We start from the raw sequence: 24,985 nt of genomic DNA, 5'->3' as shown, positions 1-24,985 counted from the left end.
GCGTCGATCATGTTCATACCCTTTGGTGCTAATACTCCATTACAGGCAGCTTCCATTCCTGAAGGCCAAAACGAACTCAAGCGTAACCAGCTTCGAGAACTTGCGGCCCTCAACGGAACTCTTCGAGATGACGAGAACCAAGCCTGTCAGAACTGTGGTAAGATTGGACATCGCAAGTACGATTGTCCCGAGCGACAGAACTACACCGCCAGCATCATCTGTCGAGTCTGTGGCAATGCCGGCCATATGGCTAGAGATTGTCCGGATCGCCAGAGAGGTGCCAATTGGCGCAACGATGCGGGTGGTGCTAGACCTGCAGGTAGGATCGGAGGTGGCGATGCTGTTGATCGTGAAATGGAGGTATGTAGCTATCCCTTCCCCCCAGAATGGTATCCAGTTATTAACGCCCCTTTTCAGCAACTCATGCAAGAACTCGGCGGCGGCTCCGGAGCTGCCCCAGCGCAGATCGAGGCCGGCCCAAGCAGCAACAACTACAATGGAAACAGCGAAGCGAAGCCATGGCAACGAGGACCTACTGGTGGACCCGCGCCCTGGAGATCCCGCAACCAAGACTCTAATGACGGAGGCAACGGCGGAGGCTCTGCGGCTCCTTGGGCACGCGATCGCAATCGCGGCCACGAGAATAGCAACGGCAACGGTCACGGCGGCGAAAACAACTACTATGGACAACAGAACTATGACTCTTCATCTGGAGGAGCGGCTCCGTGGCATCAACAGGCTCACCAAGCACCGCAGCACCAGGCTCCTGGAATGGGTGGGTATGCCAACTACGCTGCTGCGTACGGTGCCTATGGCGCTGCACCTGGTATGGGTGCGCCTCCTGGTCTCCCCCAGGCGGGTGCTGCCGGTCTATCTGCTCCCCCAGGTCTTGGTCCTCTCAACGCTCTCATCCAGCAGTACTCAGGATCAGCACCGCCGCCTCCTCCTCCTTCTGGAGATGCTCCTCCTCCTCCTCCGAGCGATCAGCCCCCTCCGCCTCCCCCCCCTGGCGCGTAATCATTGGTCACGTAACTTGGGCCAGCTGCCCTTACTCAAACATACTCAGCAGACTGTAATAGGGAACAAAGTAACATGAAGTCTTACTTACAGGATTTATTCGACGGATAGTGTTCAGTTCGGGGTTCAAAACGAGAAAGAAAGCCCAAATTACATTTGGTCCGGACTTTGGGATTTTCACATTACCTCACTTTTAGGCTGTTAACATGGCTTCGTAATAGGCTTCTTTTCATGTTTGTCCGTTTGGGGAAGCAGACTAATCGCACAGGCTCTTTATCTTCTTTTTGAAGTTTAACTCTATAAATGTAACAAGTGTAGCTGTATGGAATAATGTCCTGTTTTAGAGCTCGATAGGACCCGTTGAGACTTGCGTAATGCGTTGAAGCCCAAGTAACGAATGACTAGTATCGTATCGTGTAGTAGACATGGGCATAATGTGGCGGTCGGGGTATGTTCTTGACTTCTGATTTGGAACCGCACGTATCTTGAAGATAGTGTGGTATGCCCATCTCATTATGTCAAACTTAGAGGGGCTCTTCCAGAGGAGTGTCGATAGCAGCTCAAGGTCATGTCACATGCTATCCCTGGAGTAATACATCTTCTCACATTTCTACAATTTGAATTATTTGGATGCCAGCGGTGTCATTGAAGAGGGGTTCTGCCCTCTAAACGGCCCGGGACAAACTTTGAGTTGAAACAACGATACGAGATTCGTATTGAATAAGGTTGTACGAAAACGCCACTGCCGGTCTCACATTGAAGAAGAAAGAGCCCCTAGATGGTTACACGAAAGAAGTCAAGGGATACAAGTAGCATGGAGATTCAGGGGATGCAGATGAGAGCAAGACAGCAGTATCTAGTCGTAGGTCAAAATCTGATACAGGCACAGGATCATTACGGACTATATGACCACAAAATGCTGTAGCGGAGGATCGAGATGTTAGTCGTGGCTAGCATCATATGATATAACTAGACAGAGGTGAGCAATATTTCGATCGTACAAACAAGTTCGATCTCGGCGCGGACACTAGCTGTTGAATACACCGGAAGCGGGTTGAAGGAGCAATTGTAGTTGCTGCTGCGAGAAGTTCCTTCAGACAAACTTTCAATCTTTCTGTGCTTGAATGGCAGTGTAGTAAATCATCTGTGTAGATGGTGGATATTCGAGACGAGGGACGTAAGGTGGAATAGGGGCTTGGATAAAGTCATGCTGATTCGGATGTACTGTCATAAAAGGGAGACGTTAACAAGAGCAAGAAGGGGGTTTCAAGAAACTGAAGAAGACTTACAGACAATTCAACAAGAAAGAAGTTATCAAAGTCTGTTGCTTGTATATCAGTATGGTTTTCGCTCTATCTACATCAGGAGACAACAGGAACACTATTCTTGGCCTGGATAGTCTATACATCTGGGGAGAACTTCTGGGAGAGCAATATGATTCCACTTTCCGTTGTGAGCAGGAATTGGGCCATGCGTGGGAGGCCTCGCCTTGGTTGGCCTAGCTGTAACAGTATCAAGGACATGATATCTGTGGCCTTTGAATAATCATGTAAAGAGATATGGGGAGTTTAGATTAGGCTTTGTTCGGAGAACTTGGAAACGGTTGTAATTTGCGAGGATGCAGTGACTTGAGCCAGATACTAGGAGAAATTACTTCATTAGGTTATGGCAACACAGCCCGCCCACTACAAGAAGTCCTCTGCATCTCGCTATGATGCTGAATCCCACAGCCACACACCTGCTGGAGAGCCAAGATGGAGTGCTGGGCAGCAGCTCCATACCTAGTAGTTCCAAGTGCCCCTAAAAAGACCAATAGACATATTCTCCCCTTCTCCTGAAAAGAAATAACCCCCTCACACAATGTGAGCGTCTACGAAGTTGTATTTGCTAGTATCTTGTCTGATGAACTGGAAAATGGTACAGTCGTGTTTCACTCCTTGCCCCGACAAAGAAGTAATTACAAGTGATGCCAGGGATTCTACTCGTCTATTCATGAGCCACTCTATAGATTTACTTTGCCCTGCATGTGGTTATCCTCGGAGGCCTCAAGCAACACCAGCACCTACCAACGGCGGGAAATTAGACAAAGGCAATCTGCGTCTGCAAGAGGGTTGGGCGTTTCTTTGTACAACCCCGGCTGCGTGTGGTTGGCACCTTTGCGCGGACTCCGTGCATCTGAGAGACGACGTTTTGTCTCTCCACAACATCCAAAACAGCGAATTATATCAGATAATCAACTGTTATTACGCAATACTACGATCCTTTTGTTCTTGTTCTAGCAAAGCCTCTACTACGATTATCTTTTGGTGCATAACCCAAAGCCAAGAGCCATCGCCGCCTCGGCAAGACTCCGATATGCCCGACCTAGGGCTACAGCAACATTCCGAGACCGTTTGACGTCGAGCTTCTGGTTGGTCGGCGACAAAGGGACCAGGGGGCTTGGCTGGGCTGGGCTCGGCAAGCTCGGCAGGGCGCCAGGCCGACTGGCATTAGCTTGGGGGGGGGGCTTGTTAGCGCTGCGACTCAATATTAGTAGTAGAGAACCTCGATGGCGGGATCCGGGATTCAGAAGAAGCGGCCCCTTGTGGTTCTGACGTTAGTTTTGCGGACTTGACGACGATCCATCGTGATTTGGCCTGAGCTGAGCGCCTCGGTTCCCGGAGCATCCGCGGGATTTGGAGGAAAGGACAGAGCAAAAGATCGGAGGAGATGAGAGTTGCCATGACATCAATCAAGAGATAGAGAAACTTTTGCCCAAGCGTGTGCTGCGTGCGACTCGTATCGTATGGACGGAGCAGCCAAGCAGTGCAGTAATACTCAAACGGAGTACAGTAGCGCAGAAAAAGCTTGGGAAGAAGCACAGCCATGTGGTCAGCCGAGCCTTGGTCGGGCGGTGTGGTGTCTGTCCTTATTTCTCATTTGCCAGCTCAGCCTCGGGTGGGCATGCGGTTGGTGGGATTTGCATCTTGGCTGACGGAGGATTTGACTATGATTCGAGAAAAAAAAGAAATAAAGGGGAATTGTCTCGTGTGCTGTGTTGGGAGGGACAAAGTGGAAGGTCGCGAGGTTTCAGGGAGGGAGAAACAGATGTGCCGAGGGCGGTAGAGAGAGAGAGGCCTCTTGTTTTTCTGCCCTCCGGTAATCTACTACCGACCTAGGTAACTGTAATCCTATCTAGAACCCTAGGAACTGACATATCTTTTTGCCTCGATTCATTGCAAAACCCGGACACTTCGCGGAATCAAATTCCGGGCTGTCGATGCTCGATTTGTCAAATCTCGAATCCGCCCATGTCATGTTCGGACCCTCGAATCGGCGACCCTCTTGGGCAGCAAACGGGCGACAGCTCTCTGGGGCCAAAAGGTGGCGCCTCCTCCGCCCACGCGATAGATTCCACACGCCTGTGCGGTGCCTGCAGGGATTTTGCTGCCCTTTCAGGCAATGGGCACGGGCAGATGGGGTGAAACGCCAATCTGCTCACAGGGTTTCATCCTGGGCGTTTCTGTCCTGTCTGCTGCTGACCCGCGGATCTGTGCGTACGAGCACTGCAACTGCAACTGCACAGTGCAGCGTTGCGCTGGCCATGGTCCAACAGCAGCTCTTTTTGCTGTTTCTCTTTCATGCAGATCCATCACATCGTGGCTTCAGAGTGCCGAGTGGTTGGCTGCTGAGACACAATCAACCCCGTACTTGAACTTGTCCTTCTCACAGAGTTCAGGCACACACGCCCAAGAGGCGCCGGAGTTGGACGCTAAACCGCCGGCCAGATAGTTAAAATCTACGGGCTCTACGGGCTCCGTACCCAGGCTGCTTGCTGTGAGGAATTATCCAAGATGGGCAAAAACCGCGGCAAAGAGATCGCAGAATGATGCTCTAGCTCCGGCTCAGTGGCTCCCCTCGACCGTTGCTTGTGCTCCCTTGTGCTCCCATGGCACCGCCTCGCTCCTTCAACGGGACCACATGCCATCTCCCTCACCGGGTCTCAGTTTCGTCACAGCGTCACAGTGCAAAAGCCCGCCAAGGAACGATGTGAAGCGGCTGGTCCCTTGGCAAGCCCTTGGTATGGCGGTTCCATTGGCGGCTGGAGGCGACTCAAATTTCACATGCGTGCCATTGGCGGCGGCCGCCCGCAACCCTAATTTCCCCTTGCCAGAGCTATGCTTGTGCTGTGTTGTGTAGTGTTGGCCATGGGCACTGGACTGGACTGGGCAACGACGGACAATGACATGATGGCGCCGGAGAGGCACGGGAAGCCAAATAAGCGCCATCCGGACTTTTTTGACGCTCATGGTCGATAGGATAGCGCTGGCAAGCCACCAAGCAGGCAGTGCGAGCACATTCGCGCAAACCTACCGCCTCTCTTGGCCTGACGCAGAGCGATGGAGCCCTGGCGCGGATCGACTTGCTACTTTGTTCGGATCCGCATGATGCACGGAGGGTGCTGCCAAAAGTGAGATGATCTAGCGGAGAGCGAACTAGCACGTTGTGGAGGGCCACAAACATCGACTAAGCCACCGCAATGGGTTCCTCGAAAGGGCTGGTAAGAAAAGGTGCCGTGCTAATAATACTTTTTTGGTACCTTGGGTCGATTCACAGAAGGAATAAATCTCCGCAGGGTCCCTCTTTGATCCCGTCATCGGGTGTTGTTTTGTTCTCGGCGTTCATGCCACTGGATGATCTGAGCTGATATTTTCATCTTGGCCATAATTTTTGCTTCGTTTTCTGTTTGCTCACTCTCCCGTCCTCGCCCGAGCGAGCCGTTTGCTGTTCTTTGGCCTCTTGTCCTGTTGCCTTGAGCTTATCTCAGGAAATTTTCTTTTCAGCAAATTACTCTCTTATTTAAGACTGCTAGATTACATCTTTGGGTCTCCAAAACACCTCTTTCAACTTTAACCATGAGCCGTTTGGCGGTTCTGCTCGCTGCGGCGGCTGTCCTGGCGCCGGCCGGGGCTTCTGCAGGTACGAATCTAGTCATTAGGTGCTATTGAATTCAGGAGGAAAAAAACAGGAGAACGGATTTACGGGCTCTGCTTTTGAATAAATCTCAGCTGTAATGAGTGTCCATTGCCGGGAATCTGGTCAATGGATACTTGCCGTCTTCTTATTCCATCCGCCCGGCTCGAGAACAAACCAGATACATGAATCGCACATGGACTATGAAGGACATGAAGCTAACATACACTTTCCCTCTCAGTACCTCCTGACAACATTCGCTATCGTGATTTCCAAGAGTTCCCCCGGTCTCTCGAGGGCCGAGCTACCGATCAGTCACCCAAGGGCTATGCGCCCTCCCCAGTCGATTGCCCCAGCACTCGCCCCCAGATTCGCATCGGCACCGAGCTGAGTCCCCAGGAGAGGGAATGGCTTCCTCGGAGACGCAATGCGACCATTGCACCCATCCGTGCATTTCTGAATCGAGTCTCCATCCCTGGCTTCAACAGCGACAGGTATCTGGCCAATGTTGAAAAGGACAGCAGGGCGTTGCCCAACATCGGCCTGGCCGTTTCTGGAGGTGGCTACCGAGCCATGTTGAACGGAGCCGGAGCCATTGCCGCCTGGGATTCTCGGTCACCCGGTAGTAATGACACAGGTGCTCTGGGCGGTCTGCTACAGAGTGCAACCTATCTCTCCGGCCTGTCTGGAGGTGGCTGGCTGGTTGGCAGCATCTACACTAACAACTTCACCACTATTCAGGATGCTCTCAACTCGGATACCATCTGGCAGACACAAAACAACATTCTGAAAGGTAGGTCGAAGTCAGGAGAACCCAGAACATATCTGAATCACATAGGCTGACATGAGACTCCAGGACCTGAGCAGTATAGCTTGGTTGGCTACTACAATGAAATCTTTGACGACGTTGATGCCAAGGACGATGCTGGCTACGACCGCTCCATCACCGATTACTGGGGTCGCATGCTGTCATATCAGCTTGTCGATGCTACTAATGGCGGCCCTGGCTTCACATTCTCTTCCATTGCCGATGACCCCGACTTTAAAAACGCACAAACGCCTCTCCCATTCCTTGTTGCAGATGGTCGTGCACCGGGTCAGGTCATCATCTCCAACAACTCTACCGTCTTCGATATCAACCCTTGGGAGATGGGCTCATCTGACCCAACCCTCAATGGTTACGTGCCACTCAAGTACGCCGGCTCCAAATTCGCCAATGGCTCCTTGCCCAAGAACGAGTCCTGTATGGTTGGCTTTGACAACGTCGGCTACATCATGGGCACTTCTAGTACTCTCTTCAACCAGATTATCCTCTATCTCCAGGACGGCAACAGCACTCTTGTTCCCAAGGGAATCCCTGATTTCGTCATCAAGATCGTCAGCGGTATCTTGACTGTCCTCGGCAACGATAACAACGATATTGCAGACTGGACACCCAACCCCTTCAAGGGCTGGAACCCAGAGAATAACCCCGGCGCTGGCAGCACCCGACTGACGCTGGTTGACGGTGGTGAGGATCTGCAGAATATCCCATACCACCCTCACCTCCTGCAGGAGCGCAAGGTCGACGTCGTCTTCTCCGTCGACTCATCGGCTGATACCGACAACGCCTGGCCTAATGGTGCCTCTCCTATTGCCACATACGAGCGTGCCATTGACAAGATCTCTAATGGAACCGGATTCCCCTACGTCCCTGGCCATAACACGTTCCTCAACCTCGGCTTCAACACCAAGCCCGTCTTCTTTGGCTGCAACTCCACCAACGTGACGAGCGAATCGCCCTTGATCGTCTACATACCCAACTACCCCTACCAGTTCAACTCCAACATTTCCACCTTCACGATGTCGTACGAGCTGGACGAGCGTAACGCCGTTGTCACCAACGGCTGGGACGTCGTCACCCAGGGCAACTCGACGCGCGACTCCAACTGGCCTGTGTGTGTCGGCTGCGCCATGCTGTCCCGCAGCTTCGAGCGCACTAGAACACCCGTGCCAGATGCCTGCAACAAGTGCTTCCAGCAGTACTGCTGGAACGGCACGCTCGCGGAACAGGAGCCTGCCGAATACAACCCGTCCTTGTTCGGCACGCCTATTAAGATTGAGAGCATGGGCACGAGATCGGCTGGTAGTGCGACGATGATGACGGCGTTGGCGGCGGTGGTGTGTGCGGTTTTGCTCATGTAAAACTGGGCTTCTACATTTTTAAGGATAATTTTATTTTTCTTCTTCTGGGTGAATGGATAGGGATAGGATATAACTCGCCATAGCGACAGCGTGTATAGAATCATGATCATTTCTTTTTTTCAACTTGACGAATTTTTTCATCTCACGTATATTCTTTGGCTGTGATATTTGTTACGCGGGGTGGCTTTTTCATATTGAGAACATGTAAACCATTTCCTTGCCATACTACCTTGCCAACTCTCAATATTTGTCTTTAAGGCGGCTGTAACAAGTCCAATCGGATGCAATGCTTCCGTTTTCATGACAACCATGCTTCATACAATTGAAATCAATCTTTCCAATACTTTTTGACGTAAACTTCATTGACATTTTGCTGCTCTTACGTGTACAGCTGGTATATACAAAATTCATCTATACAATCTTATGCACTCAAATCTTCCCTTTTTCTTTCGCACCCAATCTCCCTGCTTAAGCAAGAACAACGTCCTTGCCAGTCTTTGCGCTCTCCAAAACACCCTCAATGATCCTCAGCACATCCCTTGACTGCTCAGCCTTGACAGGAATATCCTCAGCCTTGCCGCTCTGCAGGGCCTTGGCAAACTCGCTGAAGAAAGTGCGGTACGTCTCGGGAGCGAGCTCGGGGACAGGCACCTGGCTAGACTTGCCCGTAGTCTCGTCAACAGCAGTCAGGCTGCTCCGGTCGGTGCTCTCGATGCCGTACCCAGAGTCGGTAGGCTTGCCGCCGGCGCGCAGGTAGTCCTCCTGGGGGTCGAGGTGGAACTTGCGGAAGCTGCCCTTTGTGCCGCGAACCCAGTAGCGCAGCTGGTCGACCTCTGCGCTGAGGGCGCTGATGTTGACGTTGACGAGTAGGCCGTCCGGGTAGGTCAGCTGTGCGACGACGGCGTCCGGGGTCTCGAACTCGGGACGGCCCTCGCGCTGGTTGAGCAGGCGGCCGTGGACGGACTGAGGAAGGCCGAAGAGCACGTAGGCCTGGTCGATGAGGTGTGTTCCCAGGTCGAACAGCGCGCTGCCGCCCTTGGAGATGCCCAGCTGGCCCTTCCAGTTGGTCGGGGCGTCGGCGCGGTAGCGGTCGAAGTGGGTGTTGAACTCGAGGACACGACCGAGGGCGCCCGTCTGGATGAGGTGCTTGGCCAGCAAAAAGTCAGCGTCCCAGCGGCGGTTCTGGTACACGCAGATGAGCTTTCCAGCGGACTTTGCAATGTCGGCGAGCTTCTGGGCCTCGGCGGAGGTGGGGACGAAGGGCTTCTCGGTCAGGACGTGCTTGCCGGACTCGAGGGCCTTCTTGGTCAGGTCGAAGTGGTTGTCGGGCGGGGTGGTGACGACGATGACATCGACGTCGGCGTCGGCGATGAGGTCGTCGGAGGAAGTGTAGTGCTTGAGATCGGGGTAGTCGGCGGGGGCGGAGTCGTTGGCCTTGGGGGAGCGCTGGACGATGGAGTGCAGCTTGAGGCCGGGAGTTGTGGTGATGAAGGGGATGTGGAAGACTTTGGCGGAGAGGCTGGAGGAGGAGAGAGTATGTATGTTAGTTTTGCTTGCTTATTTGGTTTGTTGATTTGCAATTGGGGTTTGTTGTGTTACTTACCCGTAACCCACGACACCGACGTTGAAGGTCTTGCTAGCCATTGTGCTGGTTGTGGTGATGATGATGGTGTTGTTGCTGCTGAGAAGAATGCAATATGAGAGATGGTACGACAGGAGGTGGGTATAGATTGAATTGGAGCTTGGAAGAGAAGTAAAGCTCCAAGGGGATATTTATACTCTTTCAATTTGCAGCTATACGTAGGCAACTTGTTATCCACCAATTGCGATTCATTATTAATGCAGAATCCCCAAATTCGCCATCCAGCAATTACCTATTGAATTCATCGTGACTACCTAAACAATCATCATGCCATAAAGGAAAGAAGCAACGGTGAGGCCATTTGCCAAAGAATGGCAACTCTTGCCGCACTGAGGCTTTTGGCTCTGCGCAGGCAAGTCCATCCGTGACCCCTCTGAACCCCTCCTTCCCCACCTCCTGCCCACTTTGCATGAGTCGCCAGCAGATGACGTCGGTTTATTTGGACAAAAAATCGGGGATTGTTCCAGGGTCGGCTTAGTGGGGGCTCTGCGTAATAAGCATAGTGCAGAGGTTATTGGCAAGTTTTCATCTGGGAAATGGAGAATTAAAAGGGGATTCATCGGAGTAATTATATTTAGCAAAGGCGAAAGAGCTGGGCTGTGGCACTTGAGCGGAAACTAGTTGACTAGATATTTTGGCGGTGGAGAATGATGGTGTGGCAGAGGCAATGGAACTTCTAAGGGCCTTCTAGTTGGCCACACTTGGGACTACTGTATCAAGCCATCATCAAATTAACAGAAAATTATAGATATTCGCATTCTAACTCATAGTTAGTCATTATGAAGTTGTTCCCACAAAGACTACCAAAACTGCGGCATATGTCGCCGTAGATACCATTGTGTCCGTGTTAGATGCTCTCAGAACAAGTGACAGAACCACAGCAAACAGCAACACCGCAACAGACACTGTAACCAAGCTCTTCGTTAATGTGACTTCAGGCAACCTCATAATCAACATCGGCACCACAAGCGCCGCACCACCAATAAATGCAACAATAAACCGTGCCAACTTGTCCACAAATCCTGACACTTCAACAGGCGGCTGGCCCTCGAGAAACTCTGGTGTCCGCCTCTGTATCTCCCTCTTGGTGTACGTCAGAGACTTTGGAAGAACGGCCTTGAGGATATCGCGGAGTGGGTCGCTAGCTAGCATCGAAGTGTCCGGCAGTCGACGGTAAGTTCCTGGGTCTTCGGATAGGTTTCCCACTTCGGCAAAAGCTTGCTCAATGTCGAGGCGCTGGTTTCGGGCTTGAGATCCGGTGATGGGGATTAGTGTGTTGAGGTACTCGTAGTCGCGGATAGCGTTAGCTGCCTTATAGATTAATCTTAGTAGTTCACTTAATGATACAATGAATAAACGTGAACATCTTACTATAGTCGTGAAGAAGTTTCGTTAATTCTTCGCTCTTAGTCTTTGGCAGCTGCTTGGTTTCCGAGGAAAGCTTCTTTATTTTTGCGAGTTCAATTTGTAACTGAATAATGTTGAGTCTTTGAAGACCTCGGAACATTATAAAGTGAGGCTCTTCAGCTCCTGTACTCAATGTGTATTGGAAGAGACGCTGCTCATAGTTCATGTCTCCGGTGATTACCCCGTCAGCTTTAGGAGCGGCCATTGCGCAAATGTGGTAAGATGGACTCAACAACACTTCCAGAGTACAAAATCGGACACAAGGACGTAGAAACGTATTCAACAACTCTACAAAAGGCTAAATAGACCAATCACTAGACTTTTGAGAATATAAGCCGGCGATCAGGCCCACAACACCATTCGATCACGCTGCTGCAATGCAGGACTGATTGCCGGGCCTCAGCCTCATTTAAAGTGAGGCTATGCGATCCGTAGGCATACTGAGAGATCGCCTTTGTGTTGCTTGCAAGGGTGCCTAAATTGACGCCTAAGGCTTATATATACCGCATAGCCGATAGTATTACAGCTTGTTCATTCTAATGCAACACAGGACGTCAGCAGCTAAACCGAATAGTCGCGTAACAAGCATTTCAGCCTGTAACTGATAACACTTCCACTCTGAAACAGGCAGCGGTTGGCGCTAATATTCAGTTCAACGGTTGACCGAATACGTGTATTCTTAAACTTGACAAACCTCTAGCACCATTCAATCACTGTTCCTTAAATGCCACTCTCAATGCCTCCACAGCGCAAAACGCTTCATGTGAGCGGATCTACAGAGTCCATCGGCGCCTTGGATATCCTGGCGCAGATCAAAGTCGACTTCAATGAGAGCAAATCCATTCTCCAAGAAACCTCCCGATCAAGAGGGTCTTTCTTTTCCGCGTTCACCACAAGCCGCTCCAAGTCTGGCGACGGCGCTAAAAACTTAGAGAAGACGATTTCTGATATAATAGTCAAGTTAAACAGTTTAACTGCCAGGACAGATATTCCTCTGGATCGTCTGCCCAATGGTTAGTGTGCCATATTGTGCTTCTGAACTGTGCGTTGCATGCTGATAAGAGGGGAATCGTAAAGCAATCATTTCTATGCGTCAGATTGAGAAAAAGCTTCGCGACAACATCATTGCTGAATTAAAGGCCGGAATGATTAATAAGAAGTATATAGTAGACTACGGGGAACTCTCTAAGCAAGCGTTGTCAATCTGCGCCGAAGCTACAGAGATTTATGAAACTGCGTGAGGACGGACTGATTACACAGTTTAATAGTTAGCTCGTCTCTATATATCCAAGTGATTGACCTGCGAAGGAGTTATTGCTATTCGCTTTGGGTGTTAATGACTAATTATCATAGCATTATTTTTAATTGACCAAAGAAAATTGCCACACAGTCTCGTTATTCCTGCTGGGTTGTTGAGAATGAATGGTGGCTTATACGGCGTATTCCGTCTCGCTTTGCCCTACCTCATAGGCTAGTCAACGAATACTCCAATGAGCACGCGCGAGTTGTAAATCGACGGAGACTGCCTTGAATAAGCAGTTATTGGACAAATGCGGCCCATCGCGTCGCGGTACCTAGTATTTGAAAGTCACGTCCGCCTGCACCCCATTGGGCGCGACCCAATTCCGGCTGTGCCGTCTCGAGAGCCTCATCCTTACAGCTTCATTGATGCCCAAGCCAAATTTAACAATCTAAACGCGTTTTATGACCAACTTGTTACCTCTCATCATACCAAATCGACATCTTATTAGCAAACCCGACCAATGTCAGATAATCACACCCCGCCGAGCAGTCGGCATGAGTTCAAGATCGCTATTCTTTGTGCCTTGCCGCTGGAGGCAAGCGCCCTCCAAGGAGTATTTGATGCCCACTGGGACGCTGAAAAGTATGGAAAAGACCAAGTAGACACAAACGCTTACTCACTCGGTGTTCTTGGGTCTCACAACGTTGTTCTTGTGCATATGGCCAACATGGGAAAGGTTGCCGCCGCAGTTGCCGCCGCCAACCTTCGCACCAGCTTTCGCGGAATTCAGCTTGCACTGGTGGTCGGAATATGTGGTGGCGCGCCTTTCGGGCCCTCTGGTGAACTTTTCCTTGGCGACGTTGTCATCAGTGAAGGACTGGTTCAATACGATCTCGGGAGGCGATTGCCTAACACATTTGTACGAAAGGACACCCCTGGAGAAAACCTACCAAGGCCGAGACCTGAAGTTCGTGCGATTCTAGCCAAACTACAGACTGACCAAGGCCGGCAACAATTGCAGAATGAAATGCTGGAACATCTTCAATTATTGCGTCAGCGATCTGATCTTACGATACCATACCCGGGAGCGATGAATGACCGATTATTCATGCTGAAATACCTCCACAAGCACCGTCGGCCGTCAGTATGTGTAGTATGTTATAGAGATGAGTTATGCTCTTCGGCTATGGAAACAAATTGTGAGAAGCTTGGATGCAGAGGACTGGATCGCATCCGGATAGTAAATGCATCAAACGAGCCCCAACCTAGTGTTCACTTCGGACTTGTGGCCACAGGAGACACCGTCATGAGATCTGGAAAAGTCCGAGATCATATTATTACCCGCGACAAAGTAATCGCTTTCGAAATGGAGGGTGCGGGAGTATGGGAGACATTTCCAGCCGCTCTAGTCATCAAAGGTGTATGTGACTACGCAGACAGCCACAAAAACAAAACATGGCAGGCCTACGCAGCTGCCACAGCGGCTGCCGCTACCAAAGCCTTTTTGGAACATTGGGAAATAAGTAAGTGTTGCTCTTCGAATCCGATGTACGACCATTCATAGATCGGCGGTAACCATTTCCTTACCAGCAAGCTTGCCTGAGCACTCACAAGATAACTCTACTGAGTATCTAAAGACGAGGCAGTTTGAAACGAGAGAGTTGGAGATAATGAAAAAATTCAATACCTCGCCCTACCGAGATCGCAAAGATCGAAACCCAGACAGAGTAGTTGGAACATGCGAATGGTTTATTCAGCACCACCTTTTCCAAGATTGGAGAGATAGCCCTGCTTCAAGACTCCTTTGGGTCTCTGCTGACCCAGGGTGCGGCAAGTCAGTCCTGGTGAAATATTTAGTCGACAGCATCGTTTTGACTACGCCAAAAACAACGGTGTGCTATTTCTTCTTTAAATATCTGTCCGGGGCTATCATCGGCCTCGTCATGATGCTGACTTCAAAAGCGAAGATCGTTTGAGGGAAAATATACGGGATACCTGCGGACTTTTGGTAATGATCATTCACTCAAGGGTTTATCTCCTACACCAGACTGCGAAAGAGTTCTTAGTTCGGAACAATGAGTTACTCTCAACTGATTACATTAACCCGAACCTTCAGTGGAAGCATATTCTATTGCCTCATAAATCCCACAAAATGCTGGCCGAGATCTGCATTTTTTGCCTTCTCCTCTCTGATGACTTTTATAGGTCTTTATTGGAGGATCTTGAGTCCCAGCCCACGAATAATAGGATTCTTTTCGACTATTCCGCCAACTATTGGGCTATGCATCTCCGAGAATCGCACACCAAGATCAGCGAGTCCATGGCGAAGTCTATCATGAGGATATGTGATGTTAATTCAACAATTTGCATGGATTGGCTTTCAATCTTTTGGGAGAAGAAATCAAATACAAACCTCCCCTCTAAACTTACAACGCTCATGGTTGTGTCATATTTTGGACTCGATGCAATGGTAAAGATGATATTATCTAACATGGGCAATGATAAAGAACTAAACGCTCAAGACGGGACGTACGAACGATCAGCACTTTCCTGGGCTGCTGGAAACGGCTTTGACGATGTTGTCAAGTTATTGGCTCGAGGTCGTCGAAGCTGGCGCAGAAAATTCACCTTACTCCTGTTAGGCAATGTTTCTGAGATCAATTCTATTGACGCCTCGGGTCGAACGCCGCTGTTTCATGCTATTTGGCATGGGAATGCAGCTGTGGTTGAGACACTTATCAAGGCTGGGGCTCGACTTGAGGTAACGGATAACATTGGTGGCACGCCGTTGTTTTACGCCATGTCCTACAGACGAGAAGCCATCGTCAAATTACTGCTCAAGCACGGAGCGACTCCCAGATCAGGAGATAAGATGTCCACCAAATTATTTTTCTCTGCTGTGGAAAAGGGCGATTTACAAGTTGTTCAACTATTCATTGACTCCGGTTTCGATATTGAATCGAGAGAGGGTCATAATATGACGCCACTATTATTAGCCATAGAAATGGGCTACAGGGATATTATACAAGTTCTCTTGGATCAAGGAGCCAATACTGGAGCTGAAGATGAAAGTGGACGTACGCCGCTTCATTTTTCAGTTATACGTGGAGATATTGATCTCGTCCAGTTACTCCTCAACAACGGCGCTAACATCGAGGCAGTCGATTTTAAAGAACGGACGCCACTATCTTACGCCATTGAGTCTGGAAACAGTCGGCTCGTTCGATTCCTAATCACTAGAGGCGCTAACAACTACTTACTGGATTTACACGATCAATGTTCGTTGGACTCACTCTTGAATCCAGAGCGGTATCCTCTGAGAGAAAACTGGAGCACGGAAGCAATATATCAATGGCAAGACCCTCCCTTTAAAACTATTGAAATTAGGGGCACTGACTTAGTAGAAGTAGCGGTTCTTGGTTAAACAGGGGTCAGTTTAGGCTATAGGTACAAGTAGGGCAGTCCTTCTAGCAGACTAGAGCAATAGACTAAGGCTAATTAATATATATTTCAATAAAAAGTACCTGGCCGTGATGCAGAAGGAAGGATGCAAGTATTGCCGGTCTAAATGCCTGGGCGAAAACTGTCTTGCCAGAAAAAGCTTACTATTTACTGTTTCATTATTTCACTTGTTCCCTCAGCAGCTATGTTAAGAGAAATAGTGGTACGTGTGCAGTTCAATTGCGCCAGGCTTTATCGCACATCGCAGCAACCACCTGAGCAGAAGTCACCTTTTTTGTTTCATCTAGGAGCCTGTCTCATGTATTGCATAAGGTTGTAATTCTATCCTTAAACATTCATATGCATTTTCAAAAATGAAATAAAAATTATAGTGTTAACCTACCTAGTAGTAGATATGAGATACAATGCGCCACTATCAACGCATTCCATATTAATAGTATCCCTATAAAACAAATTACCACCTGTCTCCAGACGAAACTTAATATTTTACTACACCAAGATCCAAACAAGTACCTCTTATGATTTTATATGAGAGCATCGATTGAATACCGTACCAGTTATCCTGCCTGTATCAGCTATCCGATCGACTTTTTGGTACTATATCCTGAACCAGAAGAGGACCAATTGTTCAGGTTGAACTCTGTTCCTAAGTGCCGAGTATCATATTATTGGCGTACCCTGAAAAGAACAAGATAAGTATGAAACCTCGAGTTGTAATGCAGCGTTAGAAATCTTAGCTGACGTTGGGAGATTACATGTATTGACTGAACAGTTGTTCGATCCGCAGGAGGCAATAGCTTTCCCGATCTCAATGTAGAGATGTAATTTTGATCGACTGGCATTCATATCACCTTTTTAGCTTCTCTAAAATTAAATTAATGAGAGTTTGAGCAAGCTTGAATGTAGGCTGGCAAGGTTCGGGATTTTTAAATGTGCTGAATTAGGCAAGAGTTCCGGATCAGTCGGTGAATGCTTCGTTAAAAATCAGTCCGATGGCTCTTTTCATGGCTCACCTGCGGTTAGCAACTATTTTATTTGTAAGCCCTTTAACGAAAATATGCGGGAAACTCAGTCTCTGGCGGAAAAAGCAACTACCAGAATATAAGCATAATTTAGTAAGCCGAAAATCTGCGACTTGGCATCAACGAACTGAATCTATATAAACTGTCGGTTGGAAGTTGTTAAACATCACAACAATCTGAAAGTTGCCTCTCCTCTTCAAGAGCCTTAATCACTCAGTCTTTGATACGTAACTGAAACTAAAGATGGTTTCCTCTAAACGTTTTGGGAGTTTATCCCAGCTTCTATTATTCTTCAACTCTCTCGTTGCTGCTGCACCTGCATCTTCTACGGCCGACCACCATGGCAAAACAAATGAATACGACTACATTGTCATAGGAAGTGGTCCTGGAGGTGGTACAATGGCTTCCAATTTGGCCCTAGGAGGATACTCTGTGCTACTACTTGAAGCCGGCGACGACAGCACTTACCAGGGAGCTGATGTACCAATCATTGGAAGTGGGTATCCTCTTGGATTAACTTGGGATTTCTTTTGCATGCATTATCCAGAGGGCGATCCGCGCAATTTGGAATTTAATCACATTACCTGGATGACGGCCGAGGGTCGTTATTGGGTCGGAAAGACAGACCCGCCCAAGGGCTCTGAGCTTCTTGGTATTTACTATCCTCGTGGTGCCACACTCGGTGGATCATCCATGATTAATGGGCTAAACGTACATCTTCCTCCGGATAAGCTTTGGGATAGCTATGCAGAGCTTCTGGGTGATGATAGTTGGAGGTAAGTCCATACATTAGACCCCCTAGACTTCCACCCCCTCTATTTTTTCCGTTCTTCCTATGCTTTTACTAATCATTGAACGTGTCCTATCCATCTAGTTCCCAGAACTTCGGCTCGATATTTGAGAAGATTGAGCACAACAACTATCTAAGCCCGAAAACCCCCGGCCATGGCTTCAAAGGCTACTTCCAAGCGTCCATGCCCAACCGTGTGGGCAAGCCCCAGCCAGTGACAAACCCCTACATGAACGCTCTTGCTGAGGATATTGGGGAGAAACAGCCGCTCACTGACCTGGTGAGAAGAGATCCCAATGTGCTTGATCCTCGTCGCGATACTCAGGAAGTAATTTACGGCCTCGCCCTACATACATATGCCAGCGGTACCCGGTATAGCTCTCGCTATCTAGTACAAGAAACCGCGGCGTCACACCATCCGCTGGCAATCTAACTCAACTCTCTTGCAACTCGTGTTCTTTTCGACAAACCCAAGCATGGTAAACCACGAGCGGTGGGTGTGGAATACCTACAGGGCAAAGCACTATCGTAGTGATATTCGCCATAACGATGATGATTCTGGCGTCCTACGCAATGCCACAGCTCGTCGCGAGGTTATCGTCTCCGGTGGTGCTTTCAACTCACCGCAGATTCTTATGCTTAGCGGCGTTGGGCCAAAAGACCACCTGGAGTCACTCGGAATAGACGTTGTAGTCGACAGCCCTGGCGTGGGTCAAAACTTGATGGACAATGAAGAACTGCCGATTGTCGCACAAGGCGCAGCATACATTAACGCTTCATTGGTTCTCGGCTATCCTCTACTCAAGACAAATGCTTCTGTTGACGGGGACAACGACATCTGGTTGCTACAAGCCGGCGTTCCTTTTCGTGGATTCTGGCCAAGCAACCAGACGAATGAGAATCTGCCAAAAGATCCCCCAGGCACATGGGGTGTCGGCATGGTCAAAGGCAGCCCGCAAAACACAGCCGGATATGTTCGCCTCCGTACCAAGGATCCGCGCGACCGACCCGAGACTAACTTCAATCTCTTCGCCAGTGACGGCGATAAAGTTGATCAGAGTGCCATGAGGGAGGCAATGAACCGCATCCGTCGCAACTTTGTACGCAGCGGCGCTGAAGTTGTCGAACCCGCATGCCCACCCGGATTAAACGCCGATGGCGGCTGCTCTGATCCTGATGTTGACGCAACTTGGCTCGAGGGACAGACTTTTGGCCATCATCCGACTTGTACGTGCCGCATGGGCCCCGACGGTGACGCCAATGCCGTTTTAGACAACAAGCTTCGTGTGCGAGGAGTTGGTGGGCTTCGAGTCGTCGATGCAAGCTCGTTCCCCAAGGTCCCAGGGTGGTTTCCAGCCTTGCCTACCTTTATGATTGCCCAGAAGGTGTCGGAAGAAATGATGAAAGAGCTGAAGCACTGAGACCGTGTGCTATTACTTGGCACAGAATGGTATTGTCAGAGTAGAGAGAAACGAGTATGATGGTTAGTTTTAGATTGAATACATGTATATTGAGTCTCTTGTGCAGAAGTCAATGTGCGTAGCACTTGGCCGTTTTACCACCAGATAGCAAAGCGCAAAGTCTAGTAATACAATGCTGAAACAAAGAAAACAATTGCATCTAGAGCTTCTGCCTTTTATTGGGCCCTGGATCTTGGCTCTCATCTCCGTTACTTCTTTTATTCCCGTGGTCTTCATCGGCAACTTCTTCTTTGTCGTCTTCATCCTCATCATCAAGGTCGTCGTCGTCGTCATCATCATCATCCCAACCATCATCGTATAGGTCAGCATCTTCCCCGTCTTCCACCTTGTTTGGGTCTGATTGATGTCTGCCCCACCGACAGCCTATGTCATCTCCGCCTTTATCGCAACAATTCCATATAAACCCTTCTGGAAACTCCTCGCGCATCTCATCAGTGTCAATGGTTCCATGACAATCCTCATCATGGTCGGCCCAAAAATCACCGTCATAGTCGGCTTCAAGCTGACCTGCGAGGGATTAGTCAATAGGACTGCTAAAGGAGGCGCATTAGAAACCAACGGCGCCGACATACCATTATGGTAGAAGCAATTCTTAGCGGTATCACTTGGATCGAATGTTGCGCTGCACTGTACGCATACTGCCTTCGTGCGAGCAGAAGTTTTCATTTCTCTTGCTAATTTGCTCACTTTTTTTGCAACCGAACGATTTTGAGACAGGTAAATGAGGATTCCACGGGCTTGCTCAGCCGTGAGGCTATTGATGAGTTCTATGTCTCCGGCCATTGTGACGTTGTTGAAGTATAAGTGAGACACGTTTGAAGTGTAAGGCCGGGGTTTCGTGGGTTAAAATGGTTGTTGACTGGGGTATCAATACAAACGCGTTTTCAGCAACCCTGCAACGCGTTTTGGAAAGATCAGACATATGATGTAAAGCTTCTCCAATCAGGTTTTTTAATTCTTGAAAAAGAAAAAATTATACAGCCGTAGCCAAGTTATTTCTCAGCAAAAGTGCTGAAGTTGGTTCAATTCACATGGGCGGACGTCGCTCTCCTAGGCGTTGAGTCTAAGATGATTTGGCGATGATTGATGGATGAAAATCGGCTGAGAACTCATGTGACAGTTTGAAGAGCCAATGCAATTTCAATAAGGCTAAATACACTGGACCTGTGAAACTTTGAAGTAACAAAATTGTCCTGGGTTCTTAATTTTGAGTAATGTGTCGTCAAATCCGAATGTTACATAGACATCAAAGGGGGTAAAAAAAGGCTAGGTATATGCAGTTTATTCATTCATTCATAAGTCGTAATCTCTACCTAGGAGTAAATGAGAGATACAATGCAGGCGCCACCATGGCCACATTATCAATAGTATCCTCCTCAAACGTATCTCCACCCATCCCCAAAGGAAGCGTAACATCATACTGCAAAAAGATGCGGCTAAGCACCATCCTACACTCCATCATGGCAAGACCCCTCCCAGGACACGACCACGTCCCCCGGCTGAACGCAATCCAGGGAACGCTATCCGTCGAGCAGTTCTCCCACCTCTCCGGCCGGAAAGCGAGCGGCTCATCCCAGTATCGCGGATCTCGCTGTATCGTATAAGGGGGAACTGAGGCGATTGTTCCGCCAGGGATGAATTCGCCGTCAAGCATAATGCCTTGTGGAGGTAGGTCTCGGGGCATTCCTGCTGCGGCCGTGGGCCTCAATCGCAGCGACTCGTAGACGATCCAGTCGAGATAGGGAATTGCCTTTGCCTTTTCATATGTCCAGTCGCTGATGCCTCCTGGGAATTGCTTCTGAACTTCGGCCAGTAGGCGCTCGTAGGTGTGGGGGTTGGTTAACAAGAGATGGAACCTGACAAAAAAATCCAAATGTTAGTCACAAGAAACAGGCAAGTCAAATCCAGAGGAAACTGTTTAGACAAAACTTACGCGCTTGTCAAAATTCCAGAGGTTGTGTCGCTATAAGATATCAGCACTTCTCACTCTTATGTAGATGTAAATGAAGGAATAATAATTGTGACATACCTGCCAGCTATAATCAAAAGGCGAGAATCTTCTTGAACAGCCCGCTCTGAAGGTGGTGCCGCAGGGTCCCCGTTGTCCATGGCCTTTAGCAACCATGACATGACGTCCTGTGGCTCCTTTTCCTTCTCGCCAGAAAGTACCTAAATCCAGACAGTGACCATTATCAGTATACGAAATCTGTCAAAGAGAGATGAAGAAATGGACTCACATTTCTCTTCTCGTTGAGTTGTTCATGGCACCAAATAGAGAAACGACTTAGGCTATTCAATCCCGGTGTCGAGCCGACCATATATAGCATCCATGGTATGGTAGTCAGGAGCCCGATAAACCACATGGTGTCGTGAACACCCTTGATGGCAGGATGAATGCTTGTCGACTCAAGCATATTAAAATTTTTGGAGAATCCTGTGAGCAACCTCTTAGTGTACTGAAATACGTGACCCAATATCAGACCAACCACTTACCAACATCTGCCATGACATCAAAGCTAAAATACATAAAGTACTTTGTCATGTCGACCGGGATGCCATTTGTCTCTTCGATTTTAGACAGTAAAAGCTCAACTTTTGCCTGCACTCGCGACTCATACACGTCCAACGCTTTCCAAAGCATGTCAGTATAGTAATCAAATGGCTTGTAAGATGGGAGATGATAATTGCTCTTCCGTCTTCGTACCTCTGGACCCCAGAGCCTTTTCCCAAATCTTCTTTCGTAGCTTATGTGCTGCCGAGTCCCGTGTGTTGATCAGCGAGGACTTGTTTGGGTGTCTCGACGTCTGCGAATACCATGGCGGTCTCGACGTTTGTGCGTGGGCCCCATAAAGGGAACGAATAGCTGAAGGACGGTTGATGGATAATTCGCGCGGTCCTTTTGATTCATGGTTTAGTATATGTACTTTGCTTTAGTAGAGGTATGTTGTGTCACCCACCAACTCGTACAATATCTCCGTACTTTTGATGGAGCTTCTGTATATCTTCGTAACCCTTTCGGCTATGAATCATCTTGCCCATTGCATAAAACCGAGAGACTCTCGCCCAAAATGGGCCAGGAAACTTTTGTAGAGGATGAAAGAATGCTCTATACACAAAGATGCTAGTAAAAACTCCAACGGTATATGTTGTTGCAACCAAGGCGGTCTGTAGCACCGCCGCCACAATCTGATAGCCTCCGATCCGAACATAGCCTCCAGCAATAGCAGCCAGTGCTGTGATGTAGATGAATAGTAATCGCCACAAGAGAGTGTCGATTTCAACCGGCCGAAAGACAACTTGGTGCGAGACAACGCCAGCAATCAACGAAAGACCGACCGTAACTTGCCATAACGATGGCACAGGAGGGAAGAGAGCACCGCCAAGGCCTTCCAACTCCAACGGTTGAGTCATTCTTCTTCAGAAAGTAGCACAAAGGGTGCTCAACAAGCAAAACAAGCAAAACAAGCACACACCGAACCTGTGCTACGGCAGAAGAGGGGGTGTCTTCCGCCATGATCCGTACTTTATGCTTCATTCTTTAAATAGCGCTGCTGTTACTCCGCACCCGGTATGGTTACACAGATACGTCTACTAACATGCTTACTGCTATACAGCGCATAATGCAATCTCGATCTTGTTTTCCGGGCCCGGATCGCCTCGGATTGGACTGAATCCGGCATGCAAGACCGAGACATACGATCGTTTTACGGGCGACTTGCTGCGGACTTATGCATCTAATCGTTCACCGCTGCTGGGCGAATCCGCCGCTGGAGTAAATTCTATGGGGTGGGAAAAAAAAAACCTGCCTCGGCAACTCGTTTTGTTATGCCATCACCTAACAGCAAATCGCCAAATATGGATTGCAACATACTTGATCTCTATTACAGCACTATTGTCTCTTGTTCGGGGTTGGGATTGGGCCGGCGCAGGTTTAACCCACACAAATACGACCCTGGAGGGCGATTTCACCGATTTCATGGCGATCTTTCCGCTTATTGGACGTCTGCCGACCGATGCACCCAAATATGCGGAAGCGAGTCCTTTTAGAATTGTCCGATAAGCGACCAGATCGATCAAGCATCTTAAGCCATCCAGTGCCCGAGTCATGTTTACGCCATTACCTACCAAGTCTAGTGATTTCGCGAATTGGCAATAGTTTGAAGCACAGCGGCTGCAATGCAAGTCAATCTATATTGTGGCTTATTTATATTAACCAGCATATTGCACATACGCCGGAATAAGTGCATGTTAGTATTGAGCGAGCGGGCGCAAAAAGAGCCTCGACTGTAATATGGATTGATGCAGGGGCCGATTTGACCCAGCTTAACCTCACCATTGCCAATGCGATTAACAAATGTAGATGCGTCCAGATACTTGAACATACATCTATTAGCTGAAATCGAAGATAATTGCCACCTAGTTACCGACTATGATACATTTGCAGCATCATTGAGTGCGCGGCTGAATGAAGCTACAACGTACCAAGCGATTGTGCGTCAGTATCCCCCTATGACGGGAACCCGTTCAACGTAGTTCAATGTAGTTCATATAAATCTAGTAGATGATACTGAAGGTAAATGCTAGGTAATCATTAAAATTTGATGCATTTGCTACATCTTCGAGTGCGCAGTTGCATGGAGCTAACCTACCAAGCTATTCTGCGTCAGCATCCTCCAATAATGGAAATCCTTCAACGAAGTCCATTTACATCTAGTAGATGAAATTGAAGCCAAGTGATAGTCTAGGTGAGGTGGTTATTAGAATGTGATACATTTGTTACATCTTTGAGTAGGTACGAAGTTGCATAGAACGGCTGCTCATCACCAACACTCTTCAACGACGTAAATCCTCCAAGGCAGCCAAAGAGAACTGAAGTACCATTAAAATCTAGTAAATCTACAGATTCCTTCCATAATTCCTCAACGATTCAAGTGCAGTACAATGTATCAATAAGCGCATCGTCAGAAGTCCGCGGCCACCCCCAAGCTGAAAAGACGCCACAACTTGCGTAAGGCGACTCATCCCTGCTTCTACCCTATATATCTTCAAAAAGACAATAATTCGCAAACTAGGAATACCTCACAAATGTTTGCCATATATAATTTAAGTTTCAGTTCTTTGTTCATATGCACGCATGATTTTGAGCTCTTCAGCAGGCCGATCTTTGCATTCAGATGGTCCTCCCAAGTCTTTGTTTCCACCTCAGTAGCTCACTTCTCCAAATTGCCTCGCAACTAGCCCTCTACATATGTAACAAGATATCACAAATTTCTCTTCAACAAGGATACCTTAATAATTTGAAAAGCCTTTAGTCCTTTATTTTCTCAGGCTTACCAAGCGTAAGGTCAATAACTTCAGACAGTACACCGTTGACGCATCCGTTGAACTCCTAATTGTTCTACATATCGACGAACAAATCGAGGTTCGATGGAACTTCGAGAACTTGCAGACCTTGGACACAATATTGTGTACAGATACAGTGACTCCATATTCGAATACAGGATCTCATCTATAACGTATTTGTTGATTGACTTCTCGGCAGTATATCATCCCTCGGACAAGAAGACCAAACCCTAAACTCTTCCGTCTGAGTATTCTCCAAGTAAAAAAACTTCAAGAAAATAGGAAGAGAAGAACACGCGAGCAGTCACAAACGATGCACGAAGTCTACTAATGCACCCCTAAGCACTCCCTTCTACTGGCCGTGATATTCCTCCCAGCCACCAGCAACTTACAATATCCTCCCAATCAAGCTCATATCAAGACAACATCTCTACATATACG

The 24,985-nt window shown here is 48.6% G+C and overlaps 10 protein-coding genes across 10 annotated transcripts; 6 read left to right on the top strand and 4 right to left on the bottom strand.

Annotated features, from left to right (window-relative positions):
• The first annotated feature begins 2,668 nt into the window (after positions 1 to 2,668).
• M431DRAFT_239584 (hypothetical protein) lies at positions 2,669 to 3,471 on the top strand. The gene has a single exon (XM_024913712.1). It carries the CDS (start codon positions 2,920 to 2,922, stop codon positions 3,412 to 3,414), a length of 495 nt encoding a protein of 164 aa, XP_024771003.1. The 5' UTR covers positions 2,669 to 2,919; the 3' UTR covers positions 3,415 to 3,471.
• Positions 3,472 to 5,912: 2,441 nt separating this feature from the next.
• Positions 5,913 to 8,154, top strand: M431DRAFT_93268 (hypothetical protein; the record flags this gene model as incomplete). The annotated part of the gene is made up of 3 exons (XM_024924456.1): positions 5,913 to 5,976; positions 6,212 to 6,763; positions 6,827 to 8,154. The coding sequence occupies 3 exons, from the start codon at positions 5,913 to 5,915 to the stop codon at positions 8,152 to 8,154; spliced, it is 1,944 nt and encodes a 647-aa protein (XP_024771002.1).
• A 343-nt stretch (positions 8,155 to 8,497) lies between these two features.
• Positions 8,498 to 9,983, bottom strand: M431DRAFT_511410 (hypothetical protein). Its single transcript, XM_024919649.1, has 2 exons — positions 9,758 to 9,983; positions 8,498 to 9,673 (listed from the first exon to the last, which is right to left on the bottom strand). Exons 1-2 carry the CDS (start codon positions 9,796 to 9,798, stop codon positions 8,623 to 8,625), a joined length of 1,092 nt encoding a protein of 363 aa, XP_024771001.1. The 5' UTR covers positions 9,799 to 9,983; the 3' UTR covers positions 8,498 to 8,622.
• A 590-nt stretch (positions 9,984 to 10,573) lies between these two features.
• On the bottom strand, positions 10,574 to 11,369 carry M431DRAFT_93907 (hypothetical protein; the record flags this gene model as incomplete). The annotated part of the gene is made up of 2 exons (XM_024924528.1): positions 10,574 to 11,103; positions 11,168 to 11,369. 2 exons carry the CDS (start codon positions 11,367 to 11,369, stop codon positions 10,574 to 10,576), a joined length of 732 nt encoding a protein of 243 aa, XP_024771000.1.
• A 570-nt stretch (positions 11,370 to 11,939) lies between these two features.
• On the top strand, positions 11,940 to 12,444 carry M431DRAFT_93620 (hypothetical protein; the record flags this gene model as incomplete). Its single annotated transcript, XM_024924494.1, has 2 exons — positions 11,940 to 12,216; positions 12,281 to 12,444. The coding sequence occupies 2 exons, from the start codon at positions 11,940 to 11,942 to the stop codon at positions 12,442 to 12,444; spliced, it is 441 nt and encodes a 146-aa protein (XP_024770999.1).
• A 404-nt stretch (positions 12,445 to 12,848) lies between these two features.
• Positions 12,849 to 14,269, top strand: M431DRAFT_239520 (hypothetical protein). Its single transcript, XM_024913711.1, has 2 exons — positions 12,849 to 13,969; positions 14,041 to 14,269. The coding sequence occupies exons 1-2, from the start codon at positions 12,967 to 12,969 to the stop codon at positions 14,079 to 14,081; spliced, it is 1,044 nt and encodes a 347-aa protein (XP_024770998.1). The 5' UTR covers positions 12,849 to 12,966; the 3' UTR covers positions 14,082 to 14,269.
• Positions 14,270 to 14,358: 89 nt separating this feature from the next.
• M431DRAFT_35738 (hypothetical protein) lies at positions 14,359 to 15,486 on the top strand (the record flags this gene model as incomplete). The annotated part of the gene is made up of 1 exon (XM_024914523.1): positions 14,359 to 15,486. A coding segment is annotated over one exon (1,128 nt), but the record flags the coding sequence as incomplete, so codon positions are not given.
• A 1,687-nt stretch (positions 15,487 to 17,173) lies between these two features.
• M431DRAFT_540213 (GMC oxidoreductase) lies at positions 17,174 to 19,141 on the top strand (the record flags this gene model as incomplete). The annotated part of the gene is made up of 3 exons (XM_024921064.1): positions 17,174 to 17,706; positions 17,805 to 18,128; positions 18,235 to 19,141. 3 exons carry the CDS (start codon positions 17,174 to 17,176, stop codon positions 19,139 to 19,141), a joined length of 1,764 nt encoding a protein of 587 aa, XP_024770996.1.
• Positions 19,142 to 19,340: 199 nt separating this feature from the next.
• On the bottom strand, positions 19,341 to 19,984 carry M431DRAFT_93917 (hypothetical protein; the record flags this gene model as incomplete). The annotated part of the gene is made up of 2 exons (XM_024924529.1): positions 19,341 to 19,708; positions 19,774 to 19,984. 2 exons carry the CDS (start codon positions 19,982 to 19,984, stop codon positions 19,341 to 19,343), a joined length of 579 nt encoding a protein of 192 aa, XP_024770995.1.
• A 483-nt stretch (positions 19,985 to 20,467) lies between these two features.
• M431DRAFT_122903 (hypothetical protein) lies at positions 20,468 to 22,690 on the bottom strand. Its single transcript, XM_024912172.1, has 7 exons — positions 22,159 to 22,690; positions 21,906 to 22,097; positions 21,695 to 21,829; positions 21,439 to 21,635; positions 21,231 to 21,370; positions 21,135 to 21,164; positions 20,468 to 21,057 (listed from the first exon to the last, which is right to left on the bottom strand). The coding sequence occupies exons 1-7, from the start codon at positions 22,610 to 22,612 to the stop codon at positions 20,511 to 20,513; spliced, it is 1,695 nt and encodes a 564-aa protein (XP_024770994.1). The 5' UTR covers positions 22,613 to 22,690; the 3' UTR covers positions 20,468 to 20,510.
• Between the last annotated feature and the right edge of the window lie 2,295 nt (positions 22,691 to 24,985).

This window comes from Trichoderma harzianum, assembly GCF_003025095.1.
Source record: "Trichoderma harzianum CBS 226.95 unplaced genomic scaffold M431scaffold_12, whole genome shotgun sequence".
Classification (NCBI taxonomy): Eukaryota; Fungi; Ascomycota; class Sordariomycetes; order Hypocreales; family Hypocreaceae; genus Trichoderma; species Trichoderma harzianum.
This window is presented reverse-complemented; position numbering and strand designations above follow the sequence as displayed.